At 33.8% G+C, this 17,575-nt stretch overlaps 3 protein-coding genes and 1 long non-coding RNA gene across 5 annotated transcripts in view; 3 read left to right on the forward strand and 1 right to left on the reverse strand.

Annotated features, from left to right (window-relative positions):
* Window positions 1-17,575, reverse strand: part of LOC127712220 (beta-glucuronidase-like) — a 988,629-nt gene that overhangs the window by 144,087 nt on the left and 826,967 nt on the right. The gene's annotated exons all lie outside the window — the stretch shown is intronic.
* LOC127712225 (uncharacterized) overlaps window positions 1-17,575 on the forward strand; it is an 83,774-nt gene that overhangs the window by 54,292 nt on the left and 11,907 nt on the right. The window lies entirely within an intron of this gene.
* On the forward strand, window positions 841-2,638 carry LOC127712233 (uncharacterized). The gene is made up of 2 exons (XM_052218563.1): window positions 841-1,082; window positions 1,653-2,638. The coding sequence occupies exons 1-2, from the start codon at window positions 998-1,000 to the stop codon at window positions 1,898-1,900; spliced, it is 333 nt and encodes a 110-aa protein (XP_052074523.1). The 5' UTR covers window positions 841-997; the 3' UTR covers window positions 1,901-2,638.
* On the forward strand, window positions 14,466-16,843 carry LOC127712238 (uncharacterized). Its single transcript, XR_007986999.1, has 2 exons — window positions 14,466-15,170; window positions 15,745-16,843. It is a non-coding gene; the product is annotated as an uncharacterized LOC127712238 (long non-coding RNA).

Here is a 17,575-nt window from a genome sequence, read left to right on the forward strand (position 1 = left end):
CCCTTAAGGAGTTATTGCCCTTTATAGTCAATTTTTTACAATTTTCATAAATTTTGTAAATTTTTGTAAATTTTTACAAAGTATTTTCCACTGTATCTACCGGGCCAAGTTCATTATAGATAGAGATAATAGTAAGGAGCAAGAATGTTCAGTAAAGTAAGATCTACAAACACATCACCATCACCAAAACACATCACCATCACCAAAACACAATTTTGTCATGAATCCATCTGTGTCCTTTGTTTAATATGCACATAGACCAAGGTGAGCGACACAGGCTCTTTAGAGCCTCTAGTTTTAAAGGCAGTGCTTTAATGCCTTTCTAGTTGCCGGGTTAATCCTTCCTTCCGCGATATCCAACTTATCTACGTGGGGGGTCATTAGGCTCCAAGTAGATCCGGAAATGTTGAATTCTCTCCTCTTCTTATTGCGATATAAAATGTTTTTTGTTTCATTTCATTTACATTGGGAAATAGAGAAACGATCATTGTGTTTTGTTAGTTTTAAAAACTTTTGATATATTAGTATTTTGCATTATAAGCAGTCAACCGATTGACTAACTAGAATTATTTGAATTCCGTGTGGAAAGAGCTCGGGTTAATTTCGAGTGTTATCTGCAATCTAGATGTTTATAAATCATTTCAGTCGTTGCTATAATAATTAAAGGTCGACTGAACATGAATTATATTATACAATATAAAGCGCATTTCTGTTTATGCACGTGAACCCGTCTAACGTTATTGTAATGTCGAAGTTATATAAAGTAGCAAATTATCGTTCCTGAATAGGTGGCGCCGTGGTAGCGGATCCTGTTCCTCAACTTCCGGTTTCTGCACTGTGCAACTATATCAGTTTTATTTTTAATTAACGATGCCAAGTACTTGTTGTTGTGTACCTGGATGTCATTTAAGAGGATGACATGCATTTCCAAATGACTTAACAAGAAGGAAAAGTTGGATCAACGCCATGGCCCATACGCAGATTGGACGAGAACACGATGATATCGTGGAGTCCATCTCAATCAGCTGTTGTTTGCAAGGCACGTTTTACTGAAAAAGACTACGTGCAGGAAACTATTCATGGTAAAACTCTATTTTCTTTGTGAAATATAAAGTTATATATGTAATCGCCATGCGAATAAACCAAAGTCTGTTTACAACCGCAATTATCGTTTTAGAATAAAAGGGGGTGGGTAATTCAAGACGTCATAATTTTTTGGATTACGATTCAATGTGATCTGTTTGAGATTTTTTGGTGATTGCTACAATTATAATGATTTCTTACAAGAGGTATATCATACTGAGAATTATTTTAGCAGTAATTATGCTAATGTAGTAATGACAGGAATGCATAAGCTATGCCTCATAGACTTTCTTGAAAAATATCAATGACAATGTTAACAGGAAAAAAACAATGACATGCTCTCATCTATATTATAGTTATTTAGGTACAAACAATGTACGTTTGTTGCATAAGTCTCTCATTGTTTGTTCTTTGGATTTACATAACATACATTGAATCAGGCAAACATAGTTTTATCCAGATTGTAATGAATAAATCTAGTTAATATTTCGCCAGGTAGTACAAAGTATACATTGCTAATGGAAGTTCATTTAATTATCAAAAAACTAATGTTTTATAACCTTTTTCAGGGCACAAACCCACCATACAGAGACTTAAGTCTACTGCCATTCCCAGCCTATTTTCCTGGACCAAGCAAGAGACTGAATCGTCCGCAAAAAGAAAAATCAGGGCAGTTTCCTGTGAAAACAAAAGAACTAAACTTGATGAATATTGTAGTAGAAATCTAGAGGAAAGTTTTGATTGTAAAGTTGGTTTTCCTGAAGAAGTCATTCATACTGCAGAAAGGATTTATGACTGTCCACCACCAACTGCCTAGCTAATGTTGAGCTTCACAGATGGAATTACGCAAACACCATCAATGCCTATATGTTTTCAGCAGAGAATTTTGAAATGAAGACACGTGACACAGCCATGCATTTTTATACCGGTTTAGAGTTGTATACTAAATTTTTATTTGTTTTGACCACACTTGGTCCAGCAGCACATTGTTTGAGATACATATATTTTCAAATTGATAGGGTGTCAGTTGAAAATCAGTTTTTTTATGACTTTGATGAAATTGAGGCATCATACAACCTACTTTGAACTGTCTAGATTCTAGATTGAATCTAGTGTTAAGAATATTGTGTATACATGGATTGTTTTTATGTCTAAACAGTGGTGTGAGGCTAACACTTGGCCATCTAGTGGTTTAGTCAGGTATTTTTCACCATCCAACTTCAAATTAAAGTTTCCTACGACTTGGATTATTATTGACAGCACAGAACATCCCGTGATAAAACCTAAAGCTAGAGCTCAGGCAACCTTTTTATCAAATAAAAACAGAAACACTGAAAATTCTTGAATGTTCGATTCCTGGTGGTTTAGTCAACTATGTCTGTATGTCACATAGAGCGAATTAATGGACTTGGCAAAACATACAAAATTCTAATAAATCCTATGAATGGAACTGAAACAAAACTTTCATCTGAAATAACATTTAGTTGTTTTATGTTGTGTAATTTTAGAACTTGTATTGTGCCAAAGGATGCATAAATAAAAGTGATGCAATGAATTTTGTTCTGATATATATATATTTACAATTACATGCACATGTAAATTGTAATGCATATAAAAATAAGGAGATGTGGTATGATATTCAGTGAGTTTATCAAACTAAAGTGCATAAGAAATGGGTTTAAGCAGTTACAGGTGTTACTGTCACCGTACAATCTCCAACAATGAGAAAAACTGGTACCCTGTAAAAAATTTCAGAGATCTTACAACTAAGTTTTGTTGTCTCACCTTGACTTTGGTGAATTTTTTATATCTGTTGATGTAAATATAAAAAAGAAGATGTGGTATGATTGCCAATGAGACAACTCTCCACACATGCACAAGAGACCAAATGACACAGAAATTAACAGCTATAGGTCACAGTACGGCCTTCAACAATGAGCAAAGCCCATACCGCACAGTCAGCTATAATAGGCCCCGAAATGACAATGTAAAACAATTCAAACAAGAAAACTAATGGCCTATTTTATGTAAAAAAAATGAACAAATATAACAAATATGCAACACATAAACAAACGACAACCACTGAATTACACTTTTACAGGCTCCTGACTTGGGACAGGCACATATATGTACATACAGAATGTGGCGGGCTTAAACATGTTAGCGGGATCCCAACCCTCCCCCTAACCTGGGACAGTGGTGTAACAGTACAATATAAGAAAGAACTATAAAAATCAGTTGAAAGAGGCTAAACTCATCAGATGGATAAATACAAATACAAGTGGACGTGGTCGGGTAGTTGTACATCCTAACAACAAAAAGACACTAAGTACAGATCTGAGGGTACTCGCAGTTACTGACAGCTAGTTCAAAGCCACTAACAACTGATAAAAAAATCTTGCATCTAAGACTAAATTATCAATCTGTAAGCTCCCTTTAGAATTTTATAAATTTTAGATTTTACATTTCTGAGTTATGGGGTTTTATTCATTAAAAAAGGGGGGATTTTCCAGTTTTTGGACAACAACTCAAAAATGCTTTAAGCAATTTACATGAAACTTTGGTGAATTATTTATAGCTATTGATGTAATCTCCCTATTGATTTTCATAAATTTCAAATATGACATTGAGAAGAAATTGAACTTTATTTGTTTATAGTCTGGCAACAGATTTATTAAGTATTGCGCAACAACACAGTGTATTGCACAACAGCAAGAAATCTTTAATTAAGTCTCCCAAACGAAGTTTGGGAAGACTTATTGTTTTTGCTCAGTTCTTATTATTATTATTATTATTATTATTATTATTCTTCTTCTTCTTCTTCTTCTTCTTCCTCTTCCGCCGCTTTTAAATTTGAACTTGTCCGCACCTGTTCTCCAAAACCGCTTGTCAGATTAACTTAGGGTTTCACAATATGCTAGACTAACATGTCTAGTGGTGCAATCAGGGTTTTGTTTGTGCAGTGGGGTTTATAAAGGGGTACTTTGAGGGGCAAAAAGAAAAGAGGGTTTTACTATAGAACCCTATGGGATTTTTTTTTTTTAAATTTTCAAATGATTATAAATTGAAAACCGTTTGTGATAAACACAATCTTTTTAATTGAAAATGTTTTAAAGGATAAATCCCATTAAATGAAATACAGGGTTAGTCCCCAGGGGTCACCCCACCCCCTGCCATTTAAGAAAGTTCTAATACCTTGTAAGTGGTCAAGATCCCCACCCCTAAACCATATATATTTTGGTTTGTCATGCTAAGATGGTATGAATGATATACAGGGTTAGTCCCCAGGGGTCATCCCGACCCCCTGCCATTTGAGAAAGTTCTAATATCTTGTAAATGGTCGAGATCCCCACCCCTAAACCATATATATTCTGGTTTGTCATGATAAAGCACATCAAATGTAATACAGGGTTAGTCCCTAGTGGTCACCCCCACCCCATGCCATTTAAGAAAGTTCTAATATCTTCTAAGTGGTCAAGATCCCCACCCCTAAACCATATATATTCTGGTTTGTCATGCTAAGATGGTTTGATTGATATACAGGGTTAGTCCCCAGGGGTCACCCCCACCCCCTGCCATTTGAGAAAGTTCTAATATCTTGTAAATGGTCGAGATCCCCACCCCTTAACCATATATATTCTGGTTTGTCATGCCAAGATGGTTTGAATGATATACAGGGTTAGTCCCCAGGGGTCACCCCCACCCCCTGCCATTTAAGAAAGTTCTAATATCTTGTAAGTGGTCAAGATCCCCACCCCTAAACCATATATATTCTGGTTTGTCATGCTAAGATGGTTTGAATGATATACAGGGTTAGTCCCCAGGGGTCATCCCGACCCCCTGCCATTTGAGAAAGTTCTAATATCTTGTAAATGGTTGAGATCCCCACCCCTAAAGCATATATATTCTGGTTTGTCATGATAAAGCACATCAAATGAAATACAGGGTTAGTCCCCAGGGGTCACCCCCACCCCTGCCATTTAAGAAAGTTCTAATATCTTGTAAGTGGTCAAGATCCCCACCCCTAAACCATATATATTCTGGTTTGTCATTCTAAGATGGTTTGCATGATATACAGGGTTAGTCCCCAGGGGTCATCCCGACCCCCTGCCATTTGAGAAAGTTCTAATATCTTGTAAATGGTTGAGATCCCCACCCCTAAACCATATATATTCCTATTTGTCATGTCTCGAACCTTTGAATGACGTATACGGTCAGTCCCCAGGGGTTCCCCCCCACCCCCAATGTTCTCATAAATTTTAAATGGTTGAGATCCCCACCCCTAAACCATATATATTCCTGTTCGTCATGTAACGAACATTTGAATGACGTATAGGGTCAGTCCCCAGGGGTTCCCCCCCACCCCCAATGTTCTAGTATCTTGTAAATGGTCGAGATCCCCACCCCTAAACCATATATATTCTGGTTTGTCATGCCAAGATGATTTGAATGATATACAGGGTTAGTCCCAGGCATCACTAATGCATATAACTGTACTGGACCAAACCAATTTTCACTGGACGTTGCCCAATGTCAGGCGACCCTGGGAATTACGAATTATGGAAGCTTCGTTTGGGAGACTTCGTAACAGCATCCTGTTACAATCATTTCTTGTTGAATATAAATTCAATTCATATAACCGATTTCAAGTTCATTGACTACATTTATTCAGAAACTATAATATGTCAAATATTTAATTACAATCCAAATTCAGACCTGTATCAAGCTTGAATATTGTGTCCATTTTTGCCCCAGCTGTTCAGGGTTGGACCTCTGCGGGTGTATCCAGCTGCACTCAGCGAATCAGTTTATTTCTTAATTAAGAACTCCTTTTTTCATTCATAAATTACTTTATGGTTGGAAATATAATTTTGCTTGGAGTTGAAAGAGTTGACATGTTGCAATGTACATTTACTCTACATAGTTCTATGGTACCAAATCAAAAGTTTATATAAAAGAAAGAAGTCAAAGGTTTCCCATCATAGTTTAGTTACATACATTTTTTTTGTACCTGAGGTCGTTGAATATGGATCATTATATAAATAAGGAGATGTGTTATGATTGCCAATGAAAAAACTAAGGATTTTCTTATCCAAGGAATAGATTACCTTAGCCGTATTTGGCAAAACTTTTTTGGAATTAAGGTCCTCAATGCTCTTCAACTTTGTACTTGTTTGGCTTTGTTACTATTTTGATCTGAACGTCACTGATGAGTCTTATGTAGACGAAACACACGTCTGGCGTATTAAATTATAATCCTGGTACCTTTGATAACTAATTTGACTATAAACATAGATAAAAAGGGTACAAACTGGACATAATGCACTAGTTCATAAACAAGTGAGAACAATCGCCTTCATATAGTGCTCAGAATATGACATTCATAAAACTTGTTCAATATCATTAGGGAACTCTAAATCTTAAATACTGAAAGCCACCTCTGATAAGTACACTGTACTATGCAAGATAATGATATAACTGGACTAAAAATACACACAACCTGTAATTAACTGCCTTTACAGCGCTTTCGCCCTTAAATTATCCTGGCTACACGTGGCGTTATTTCTCCGTCTGTATAACACAGCTAGTGAATTAGTCTAAATATCCATCCAATGCATAGTAATATTTCTTTTTTATCACTTTTTTTATTCTTAAATATAAGCGTTGTCTATTTCTATCTGACAAGCACACACATGGACTTTTTCATTAGTATAGAAAGTCCCTGGCCAACAATAGCAACAACGTCCTTTTGATGATCAATTCATTATAAAAAAAAAAAACTAAACTCTCTAAACTAAACTATGTGGACAGTGGGTCATCGCACACAGGTTTGTTTAACAAGACAGCCGATTGGAAAAATGTGATAGATTGTCACGCCTACATTAAACTGTTGTCCAATCAAATGCCAGCAGAAACCTGTCAATAAAAAGGTTATTGCAAGCGTGGATAAGTTAGAGATTTGATTGTGTATTCGATATTTGAACAAAAAGTTAGATAATCACTATTCGTTTAGAATTAAATTGCGAAGAAAGTGTTCGTGTAACAACCCTCCCCTTTTCCCGTTTTCGCCTTCTTATTTTTACACTTTCTTTTTTAACAGAAAAGTATTAAATATGAGCGTACTGCAAGTTTCTGATTTTACAAGCATTCTATATAGCGACTTGTGATTTCCGGGAACGTCATATTTTCAAGATTTCACAGACCTCTGAAAAAGTTAGAACATACAAGTTTCATCTACCATTTGCAGAAAAAACAATACCAAATTATATTTGTAAATTGGAAGAGATTAAGAATTTTAGTTTAATATCCGTACTAAAAATCGTCTGAAATATATCAAAACATATTTCTCTCTGCCTGAATGCAATCGAAAGCAAATTTTCATTTTATTCTTCATCTATTTGCAAAAGACGAAGAATTCTCCTTAAAACTGTAAATTATTAAACAGGCATACTAACTTTAAAGGATAAAATACAAGTTTGTACTACCATCCAAGGAAATAAGTGTTCCATAAAGTAACTAATCCTTAATTCACAACCGTCAAAACTCAGGACTCATTTTTGATATTTACCTGAGATATCATAAAGGACATACATCTACCAAGAACTTATTATAACCAAAATGGCAAAAATGAATCAATATCTTTTTTTTTTAGGTAGACGAGTAGCAAATTGAATAAGGAAATGTTATTGAAAGAGAATTAAGATATATGATAATTTTTCCAAGCAAAGTGGCAAAAACATGCATATATAGAGTTACGTAGGTGCAAAACAAAACTATATATTAATAGTCAATTTCGACTATTTAATAAAGGATTATAGGTCGAACACGACACACGATTCTTGATTTCCAATGTACATGATTTAAAACCGTGTTTTTATACGACCGCAAAAATTGAAAATTTTTTGGTCGTATATTGGTATGACGTTGGCGTCGTCGTCGTCGTCGTCGTCGTCTGGCGTCGTCCGGCGTCGTCCGAAGACACATTGGTTTTCGCACTCTAACTTTAGGTAAAGTGAATGGATCTCCATGAAATTTTACCATAAGGTTCAATACCACGAAAGGAAGGTTGGGATTGATTTTGGGGGTTATGGTACCAACAGTAAAGGAATTAGGGGCCAAAAAGGGGCCAAAAATAAGCATTTTTGTAACTTCCAGACAATAACTTGTGTGTAAGTGTATGGATCTCTCTGACATTGTACCACAAGGTTCCATATCACAAAGGGAAGGCTGTAATTGATTTTGGGGGTAATTGCCTCAAAATTTTAGGAATTAGGGGCCAAAAAAGGGGCAAAAAACAAGCATTTTTCTAGTTTCATGACAATAACTTGTGTGTAAGTGTTTGGATATTTCTGAAATTGTACTACAAGGTTCCATATCACAACGGGAAAGCTGGAATTGAGTTTGTGGGTAATTGCCCGAAACGTTTAGGAATAGGGGGCCAAAAAGGGGCCAAAAATAAGCATTTTTCTAGTTTCCAGACAATAACTTGTGTTCAAGTGTATGGATCTCTCTGAAATTGTACTGCAAGGTACCATACCACAAAGGGGAGCTGGGATTGAGTTTGGGGGTGATGAATCATAAGGGGGTTCAAAAAATTTGGGGGGGGGGGATTTTTTTTTTTCTTTTTTTTTCTTTTTTTCATTTTTTTTTTCTTTTAAAATTTTCCATTTTAAGTTGGTTATTTCTGATTAATATTTAAAAGCAAATTATAATGATATGGTAGGAGAGACACACCAAACAGGATGTGTAAATTATTATATAATAAGTATTGTGCAATAGCAAGAAATTTTCAATTGCACAGTATTGCACAATTGCAAGAAATCTTCAATTGCACAGTATTGCGCAATAGCAAGAAATCTTCAATTGCACAGTATTGCACAATAGCAAGAAATATCCAATAGCACAATATTGCGCAATAGCAAGAAATTGTCAATTGTACAGTATTGCACAAAAGCAAGAAATATTCAATTGCACAGTATTGTGCAAAAGAAGATACTTCGTATAAATTGCTTATTTCTTGATCAATTTCAATGGGGTTTTATTCTTGAATTCTTGGGGTTTTAATATGCTAAATCTAACCGTGTATTAAGTTTTTGGATTTTGGGCCCCGTTTTTAAATTGGTCCACATTGAGGTCCAAAGGGTCCAAAATTTAACTTTGTTTGATTTTATCAAAAATTGAATTATTGGGGTTATTTGATATGCCGAATCTAACCGTGTATTTAGATTCTTAATTTTTGGTTCCGTTTTCAAATTGGTCTACATTAAGGTCAAAAGGGTCCAAAATTAAACTTAGTTTGATTTTAACAAAAATTGAATTTTTAGGGTTCTTTGATATGCTGAATCTAAACATGTATTTAGATTTTTGATTATGGGCCCAGTTTTCAAGTTGGTCCAAATCGGGGTCCAAAATTAAACTTTGTTTGATTTCAACAAAAATTGAATATATGGGGTTCTTTGATATGCTGAATCTAACCATGTATTTAGATTTTTGATTTTTGGGCCCCGTTATCAACTTTGTCCACATTGAGGTCAAAAGGGTCCAAAATTAAACTTTGTTTGATTTCATCAAAAATTGAATTCTTGGGGTTCTTTGATATGCTGAATCTAACCATGTATTTAGATTTTTTATTTGTGGACCTGCTATCAAATTGGTTCATATTGAGATCAAAAGGGTCCAAAATTAAACTTTGTTTGATTTCATCAAAAATTGAATTATTGGGGTTCTTTGATATGCCAAATCTAACCGTGTATTTAGATTTTTAATGTTGGGTCCCGTTTTTAAATTGGTCTACATTAAGGTCCAAAGGGTCCAAAATTAAACTTAGTTTGATTTAAACAAAAATTGAATTCTTGGGGTTCTTTGATATGCTGAATCTAAACATGTGTTTAGATTTTTGATTATGGGCCCAGTTTTCAAGTTGGTCCAAGTTGGGGTCCAAAATTAAACTTTGTTTGATTTCAACAAAAATTGAATATATGGGGTTCTTTGATATGCTGAATCTAAACATATATTTAGATTTTAGATTTTTGGCCCAGTTTTCAAGTTGGTCCAAATTGGGGTCCAAAATTAAACTTTGTTTGATTTCAACAAAAATTGAATATATGGGGTTCTTTGATATGCTGAATCTTACCATGTATTTAGATTTTTTATTTGTGGGCCCGCTATCAAATTGGTTCATATTGAGGTCAAAAGGGTCCAACATTAAACTTTGTTTGATTTCATCAAAAATTTACTTATTGGGGTTCTTTGATATGCCAAATCTAACCGTGTATTTAGATTTTTAATTTTGGGTCCCGTTTTTTAAATTGGTCTACATTAAGGTCCAAAGGGTCCAAATTAAACTTAGTTTGATTTTAACAAAAATTGAATTTTTGGGGTTCTTTGATATGCTGAATCTAAACATGTGTTTAGATTTTTGATTATGGGACCAGTTTTCAAGTTGGTCCAAGTTGGGGTCCAAAATTAAACTTTGTTTGATTTCAACAAAAATTGAATATATGGGGTTCTTTGATATGCTGAATCTAAAAATGTATTTAGATTTTAGATTTTTGGCCCAGTTTTCAAGTTGGTCCAAATTGGGGTCCAAAATTAAACTTTGTTTGATTTCAACAAAAATTGAATATATGGGGTTCTTTGATATGCTGAATCTTACCATGTATTTATATTTTTTATTTTGTGGGCCCGCTATCAAATTGGTTCATATTGAGGTCAAAAGGGTCCAAAATTAAACTTTGTTTGATTTCATCAAAAATTGAATGATTGGGGTTCTTTGATATGCCAAATCTAACCGTGTTTTTAGATTTTTAATTTTGGGTCCCGTTTTTTAAATTGGTCTACATTAAGGTCCAAAGGGACCAAAATTAAACTTAGTTTGATTTTAACAAAAATTGAATTCTTGGGGTACTTTGATATGCTGAATCTAAACATGTGTTTAGATTTTTGATTATGGGACCAGTTTTCAAGTTTGTCCAAGTTGGGGTCCAAAATTAAACTTTGTTTGATTTCAACAAAAATTTAATATATGGGGTTCTTTGATATGCTGAATCTAACCATGTATTTTGATTTTGGACATTGGACCATAATAGGTAAATTAAAAAAATTGAAGTTCTTAGACCACATTATTTCTGTGTCAGAAACCTATGCTGTGTCAAATATTTAATCACAATCCAAATTCAGAGCTGTATCAAGCTTGAATGTTGTGTCCATACTTGCCCCAACTGTTCAGGGTTCGACCTCTGCGGTCGTATCAAGCTGCGCCCAGCGAAGCATTTTATTTCTTCTACAGATTGCATTTTGAAGAACACATGCTTGGCCATGATCGTTGAATGTTCAGCGTACAATATTACATACTATTCAGGATGATTTCAACAAAAAGCAAACGAAAAAGATTTATTTTTTTATATCCGAGCATTCCTTAAATTCAACATTTAAAACCGTTTTGTTTAAGCAAAACATATAAAATTGAGAATGACTGATGTACTTTTTATTCTCTCTAACACTTAGGATTGGTAGTCCCGACAGCTTTCTCTCCATTAGTAAGGGAGGTCCTGGGTAAGGGAGGTCCTATTCTTAACAGTAAGCGAACACTGAAAAGTCACAGGACAAAAAGTCACAGGACAGGAAGTGACAATTGTTTAAGTATGTAAGAGAAATATCTTGAAAAATTACTTTGTATTACATATATTCTTTTTACAGTTTATGAAATTGTTCATTAGCCTTGGTAAATGAAGATTTATTAAATTTTAATCATGCAAATGATATAATATTTCTTAGCACCATGAAGCTGTTTAGGTACCAATCCACTTTGATAGTTTGTTTACTAAACAATTATTTGTTCATTTAATACATTTGTTTACGGAGTTGGAGTTCAAGATACATACAAAATATATTTTTTTAAATAAGTATTTTCTCTTTTTCAAAGAAAATAGTCTCAGAAACTGAATTGTGACCTTTCGTCTGTGACCTTTTGTCCACAAGCACGCATTATTTATGAGTAAAGTTGGAACAAAGGTCAATTTGGCTCTGATTCACAACAATTGTTCTCTTGTTAACATGACCTTTTTTGTCGACACGCGCTCGCCGTATCAGGCTAGAACAAACAATTGTAACGTAAAAAATTGCATTTGATCCTAGTCCTAAGTTTAATTTTTGGTTGAATCAGTTGAACATCTAAGTGATCATCGATGTGTAATATTTGACACTGGACATTATTTTAGGAGCGATGCAATACAAATAATGTATTTCTATCAATCATTTACTTCAGTTAAAGACTTTTGAATGTAACAATATCGTACAAATCGATTTGATTTACTGAATTGCATATTTCTTTTTATCGAAATGAAAATATTATAAACTGCTCCCGGTTAATATAAATAAGAAGATGTGGTATGTGTGCCAAATAATCATCTCCATCCAAGTTACAAAGTATAAAACAATTATAGATTAAAAATACGGCCTCAACACGGAGCTTTGGCTCACACCGAACAGCAAGCTATAAGGGTCCCCAAAATGACTAGTGTAAAACAATTCAAAATGGAAAAACAAAGGTATAATCTATAAGTACAGTCATTTCGCTACGTTATTCTATAGCTTTTTGGTCAATTTCGAAAAAGCAAGTAAGCATCTCACTGTTTTTTAAATGAGAAGTAACGCTGGTGTTATAAAAAAAATCTGATACGAAACAGAAATATAAACCGTACACAAGATTTTATCAATCGTTGTTTGATATTTTTCTATATGATTTATTCTTGTATTAGTTCTTGCTAAAAAAAACTTGATGATAAAAAAAAATCAAGAGAGGTATCGAAATCGGTCTTTATAGGTACCTAATGGTAAATATAAACTGTCAACTAAATTCTTAAAATATTCTTTATTCTTGTTGCATTTTTTTTGAAAAAAATAATGTTTTATTTGTCAATGTAATAATTTTACCCGGTAAATCCTTATATAAGATAAAACATGGAACTTTATTCATTTTACGTCCATAGATAAAACATCATAAGCGTTGCATTGGTAATTATTTAGATAGTTAATGACAACCCGTTTCGGTTGACTGCTTAGATAATCCGTTTATTGAAATGTAAATAACTTTCACCAAGCAACTGTCATCTGTATAATATTTAAAAATTTAAAGTAAATTAGATACTTAGAATATATTTTTCTTGACAAATTTTATATGGATCAGAACTATTATTTTACATTAGAAACAAAAAAATGTTTAAGAAAATTTCAGAACATCTTTGGGATATATTACTTATCATTATATCTTTACGGGCGGAATGAATAAATACAGGACTACTTTATGTCAGAAAGCACGACTGCAAAGTTTTAATGACTAACACATTTCCCGGTTAAGACAATTAATCTTTTCTTATATAACCAATTAAATGTTAAAAATTCTATCGGGAAAAAATGAATTGTACGTTTGCATACTTTATTTAATGAAATAGATATACAGTATTACATTAAAAGACCACAAAAGAATATCCTCCTAGCTATGCCGATTTTATTCATAAAGGGGAGTAACCCCTGATAAACACAGATAAAGTGTCGCTCGTTTTATTTAAAATATTTAAAATCTTAACACGACTGAACACGATCTTACAGCAACTAAACAGATTTTTTTACCTTTGGTCTTATTTTATCTGAACGTGATCTAATCAAGTCTTATTTGAACGCTAGAAGAATCTGTCTTGTTTATCTTGACCCGACTGATCTGACTGAATACGATATATCGGAACAGAGTCTGAAAGTCTAAACCGGTCTTAACGTTTTTCCCTAGCAGTAAATCAAGGCGATTAAGACTTGATCAGACCAAAATGACCGTTTCAGACTTAAATCTTGCTACTAGTGAAAGGTACACGTGTAAAACATTTCGATCTTCTCGGCGTTTATCCAATTAGCGTGTGACATGCTGTCATATTTTTTCGAATTGCTCGGGATTTATCATAACATACAATGAATTAAAACGAAAGTAAATGTCCGATAAAAATATTGAATGGAAGCATGTTTTCGGCTTCTTTTTGATAGCTGAGGGAAAGTTATGATGATAACAAGACTCAGCTAGTGATTTTAGGAAGCGTCCATTGAACGCAAGGGCGTGTTTGCGTACCTTAACGAGAACATTGCTATAGAACGATAAACACAGGGTTTCGTCAAAAACGAAATCAGTTGGAAAAAGTGAAATGCCAAATCAATTATGACATGATATGTAGTTGGAAAGCATCGGAAACTTTTTGTTCTGATAAGGGACACCTTAACCCAGATTTATGTAAATTGAATTAAACAAAAACAGTTTATATATTATTTTTTTAAAGGCAGTGCTTTAATGCCTTTCTAGTTGCCGTGTTAATCTTTCTTTCCGCGTTATCCAACTTATCTACGTGGGGGGGTCATTAGGCTCCAAGTAGATCCGGAAAATGTTGATTCTCTCCTCTTCTTATTGTGATATAAAATGTTTTTTGTTTCATTTCATTTACATTGGGAAATAGAGAAACGATCATTGTGTTTTGTTAGTTTTAAAAACTTTTGATATATTTGTATTTTACATTATAAGCAGTCAACCGATTGACAAACTAGAATTATTTGAATTCCTTGTGTAAAGAGGTCAGGTTAATTTCGAGTGTTATCTGCAATCTAGATGTTTATAAATCATTTCAGTCGTTGATATAATAATTAAAGGTCGACTGAACATGAATTATATTATACAATTTAAGGCGCATTTCTGTTTATGCACGTGAACCAATCTAACGTTATTGATTGTTATTTCGCAGTTATATAAAGTAGCAAATTGTCGTTCCTGAATAGGTGGCGCCGTGGTAGCCGATCCTGTTCTTAAACTTCCGGTTTCTGCACTGTGCAACTATACAGTTGCATTTTTAATTAACGATGCCAAGTACTTGTTGTTGTGTACCTGGATGTCATTTAAGAGGAGGACATGCATTTCCAAATGACTTAAAAAGAAGGAAAAGTTGGATCAACGCCATGGCCCATACGCAGATTGGACGAGAACACGATTTCCCAATCAGCTGTTGTTTGCAAGGCACATTTTACTGAAAAAGACTACGTGCAGGAAACTATTCATGGTAAAACTCTATTTTCTTTTTAAAATATATGTAATCGCCATGCGAATAAACCAAAGTCTGTTTACAACCGCAATTATCGTTTTAGAATAAAAGGGGGTGGTTAATTCTCAAGACGTCATATTTTTTTGTATTACGATTCAATGTGATCTGTTTGAGATTTTTTGGTGCTTGCTACAATTATAATGATTTCTTCCAAGAGGTATATCATACTGAGAATTATTTTAGCAGTAATTATGCTAATGTAGTAATGACAGGAATGCATAAGCTATGCCTCATAGACTTTCTTGAAAAATATCAATGACAATGTTAACAGGAACAAAACAATGACATGCTCTCATCTATATTATAGTTATTTAGGTACAAACAATGTGTGTTTGTTGCATACGTCTCTCATTGTTTGTCCTTTGGATTTACATACCATACATTTTGATGTACATTGAATCAGGCTAACATAGTTTTATCCAGATTGTAATGAATAAATCTAGTTAATATTTTGCCAGGTAGTACAAAGTATGCATTGCTAATGGAAGTTCATTTAATTATCAAAAAACTAATGTTTTATAACCTTTTTCAGAGCGCAAACCCTCCATGCAGAGACTTAAGTCTACTGCCATTCCCAGCCTATTTTCCTGGATCAAGCAAGAGACTGAATCGTCCGTAAAAAGAAAAATCAGGGCAGTTTCCTGTGAAAACAAAAGAACTAAACTTGATGAATATTGTAGTAGAAATCTAGAGGAAAGTTTTAATTGTAAAGTTGGTTTTCCTGAAGAAGTCATTCATACTGCAGCCAGGATTTATGACTGTCCACCACCAACTGCCGAGCTAATGTTGAGCTTCACAGATGGAATTACACAAACACCATCAATGCCTATATTTTCAGCAGAGAATTTTGAAATGAAGACATGTGACACAGCCATGCATTTTTATACCAGTTTAGAGTTGTATACTAAATTTTTATTTGTTTTGACCACACTTGGTCCAGCAGCACATTGTTTGAGATACATATATTTTCAAATTGATAGGGTGTCATTTGAAAATTATTTTTTTTATGTCTAAACAGTGGCGTGAGGCTAACACTTGGCCGTTTAGTGGTTTAGTCAGGTATTTTTCGCCATCCAACTTCAAATTAAAGTTTCCTACAACTTGGATTATTATTGACAGCACAGAATATCCCGTGATAAAACATAAAGCTCCTAGAGCTCAGGCAACCTTTTCATCATATAAAAACAGAAACACTGAAAATACTTGTATGTTCGACACCTGGTGGTTTAGTCAACTACAAAAATGTATGTCTCTAATGCATATGTTGGTTGTACCAGTGACTGTGAAATAGTTGAAAGATGTAGAATACATGTGTAGTTCAATTATGTGATCCAGGTGACAGTGTGATGGCAGACAAAGGTTTAAATGTGCAAGATTTGTTTGCTCACTTTTTTCAAAAAAAGAAACAGAATTAGTTCCAAAACTCTTATACGGGATAGAAAAGTCTCCAATTAACACATGCACATAGAGCTAATTATTGGACTTGGCAAAACATACAAAATTCTAATTAATCCTATGAATGGAACTGAAACAAAACTTTCATCTGAAATAACATTTAGTTGTTTTATGTTGTGTAATTTTAGAACTTGTATTGTGCCAAAGGATGCATAAATAAAAGTGACGCAATGAAGTTTGTTCTGATATATATATATAAATATTATTTACAATTACATGCACATGTAAATTGTAATGCATAAAAAAATAAGGAGATGTGGTATGATATTCAGTGAGTTTATCGAACCAAAGTGCAGTTTTGGTCTGTTTTTCTTATACTGTATGCAATAGGTCTACTATATTTGGTGTATGGAATGATTGTAAGATGTACATGTCTAGCTGGCAGGTGTCATCTGACCTTGACCTCATTTTCATGGTTCAGTGGTCAAAGTTAAGTTTTTGAGTTTTGGTCTTTTTTTCTAATACTATATGCAATAGTTCAACTATATTTGGTGTATGGAAATATTTTATGATCTATTTGTCAGTCACGCAGGTTTTTTTTTACTTTGACCTCATTTTCAAGGTTCATTGCTCAGTTTTAAGTTTTTGTGTTTTGGTCTATTTTTCTTAAACTATAAGCAATAGGTCAACTATATTTGTTGTATGGAAGAATTGTTAGCTGTACATGCCTGCCTAGCATGGTTCATCTGACCTTGACCTGATTTTCTTGTTATATTGGTCAATGTTTAGTTTACTTGGTTAATGTTAAGTTTATGTGACAGTTGTAATAAAGCTTTATATTTAGGACTATCAACATAATATCAATGATTAGTAAAGAAGGCGAGACATTTCAGCGTGTGCACTCTTGTTTCATTCATAAATTACTTTATACTTGGAAATATAATTTTGCTTGGAGTTATAGTTTCTAA

This window comes from Mytilus californianus, unplaced genomic scaffold (genome assembly GCF_021869535.1).
Source record: "Mytilus californianus isolate M0D057914Y unplaced genomic scaffold, xbMytCali1.0.p SCAF_8, whole genome shotgun sequence".
Taxonomy (NCBI): domain Eukaryota; kingdom Metazoa; phylum Mollusca; class Bivalvia; order Mytilida; family Mytilidae; genus Mytilus; species Mytilus californianus.

Bases quoted from the DNA above. Each gene is read 5' to 3' on its own strand.
- LOC127712233 (XM_052218563.1), top strand. From the start codon at position 998: ATGATATCGTGGAGTCCATCTCAATCAGCTGTTGTTTGCAAGGCACGT. The intron at 1,083-1,652 runs GTAAAACTCTAT...AACCTTTTTCAG, and splicing joins CGTGCAGGAAACTATTCATG to GGCACAAACCCACCATACAG.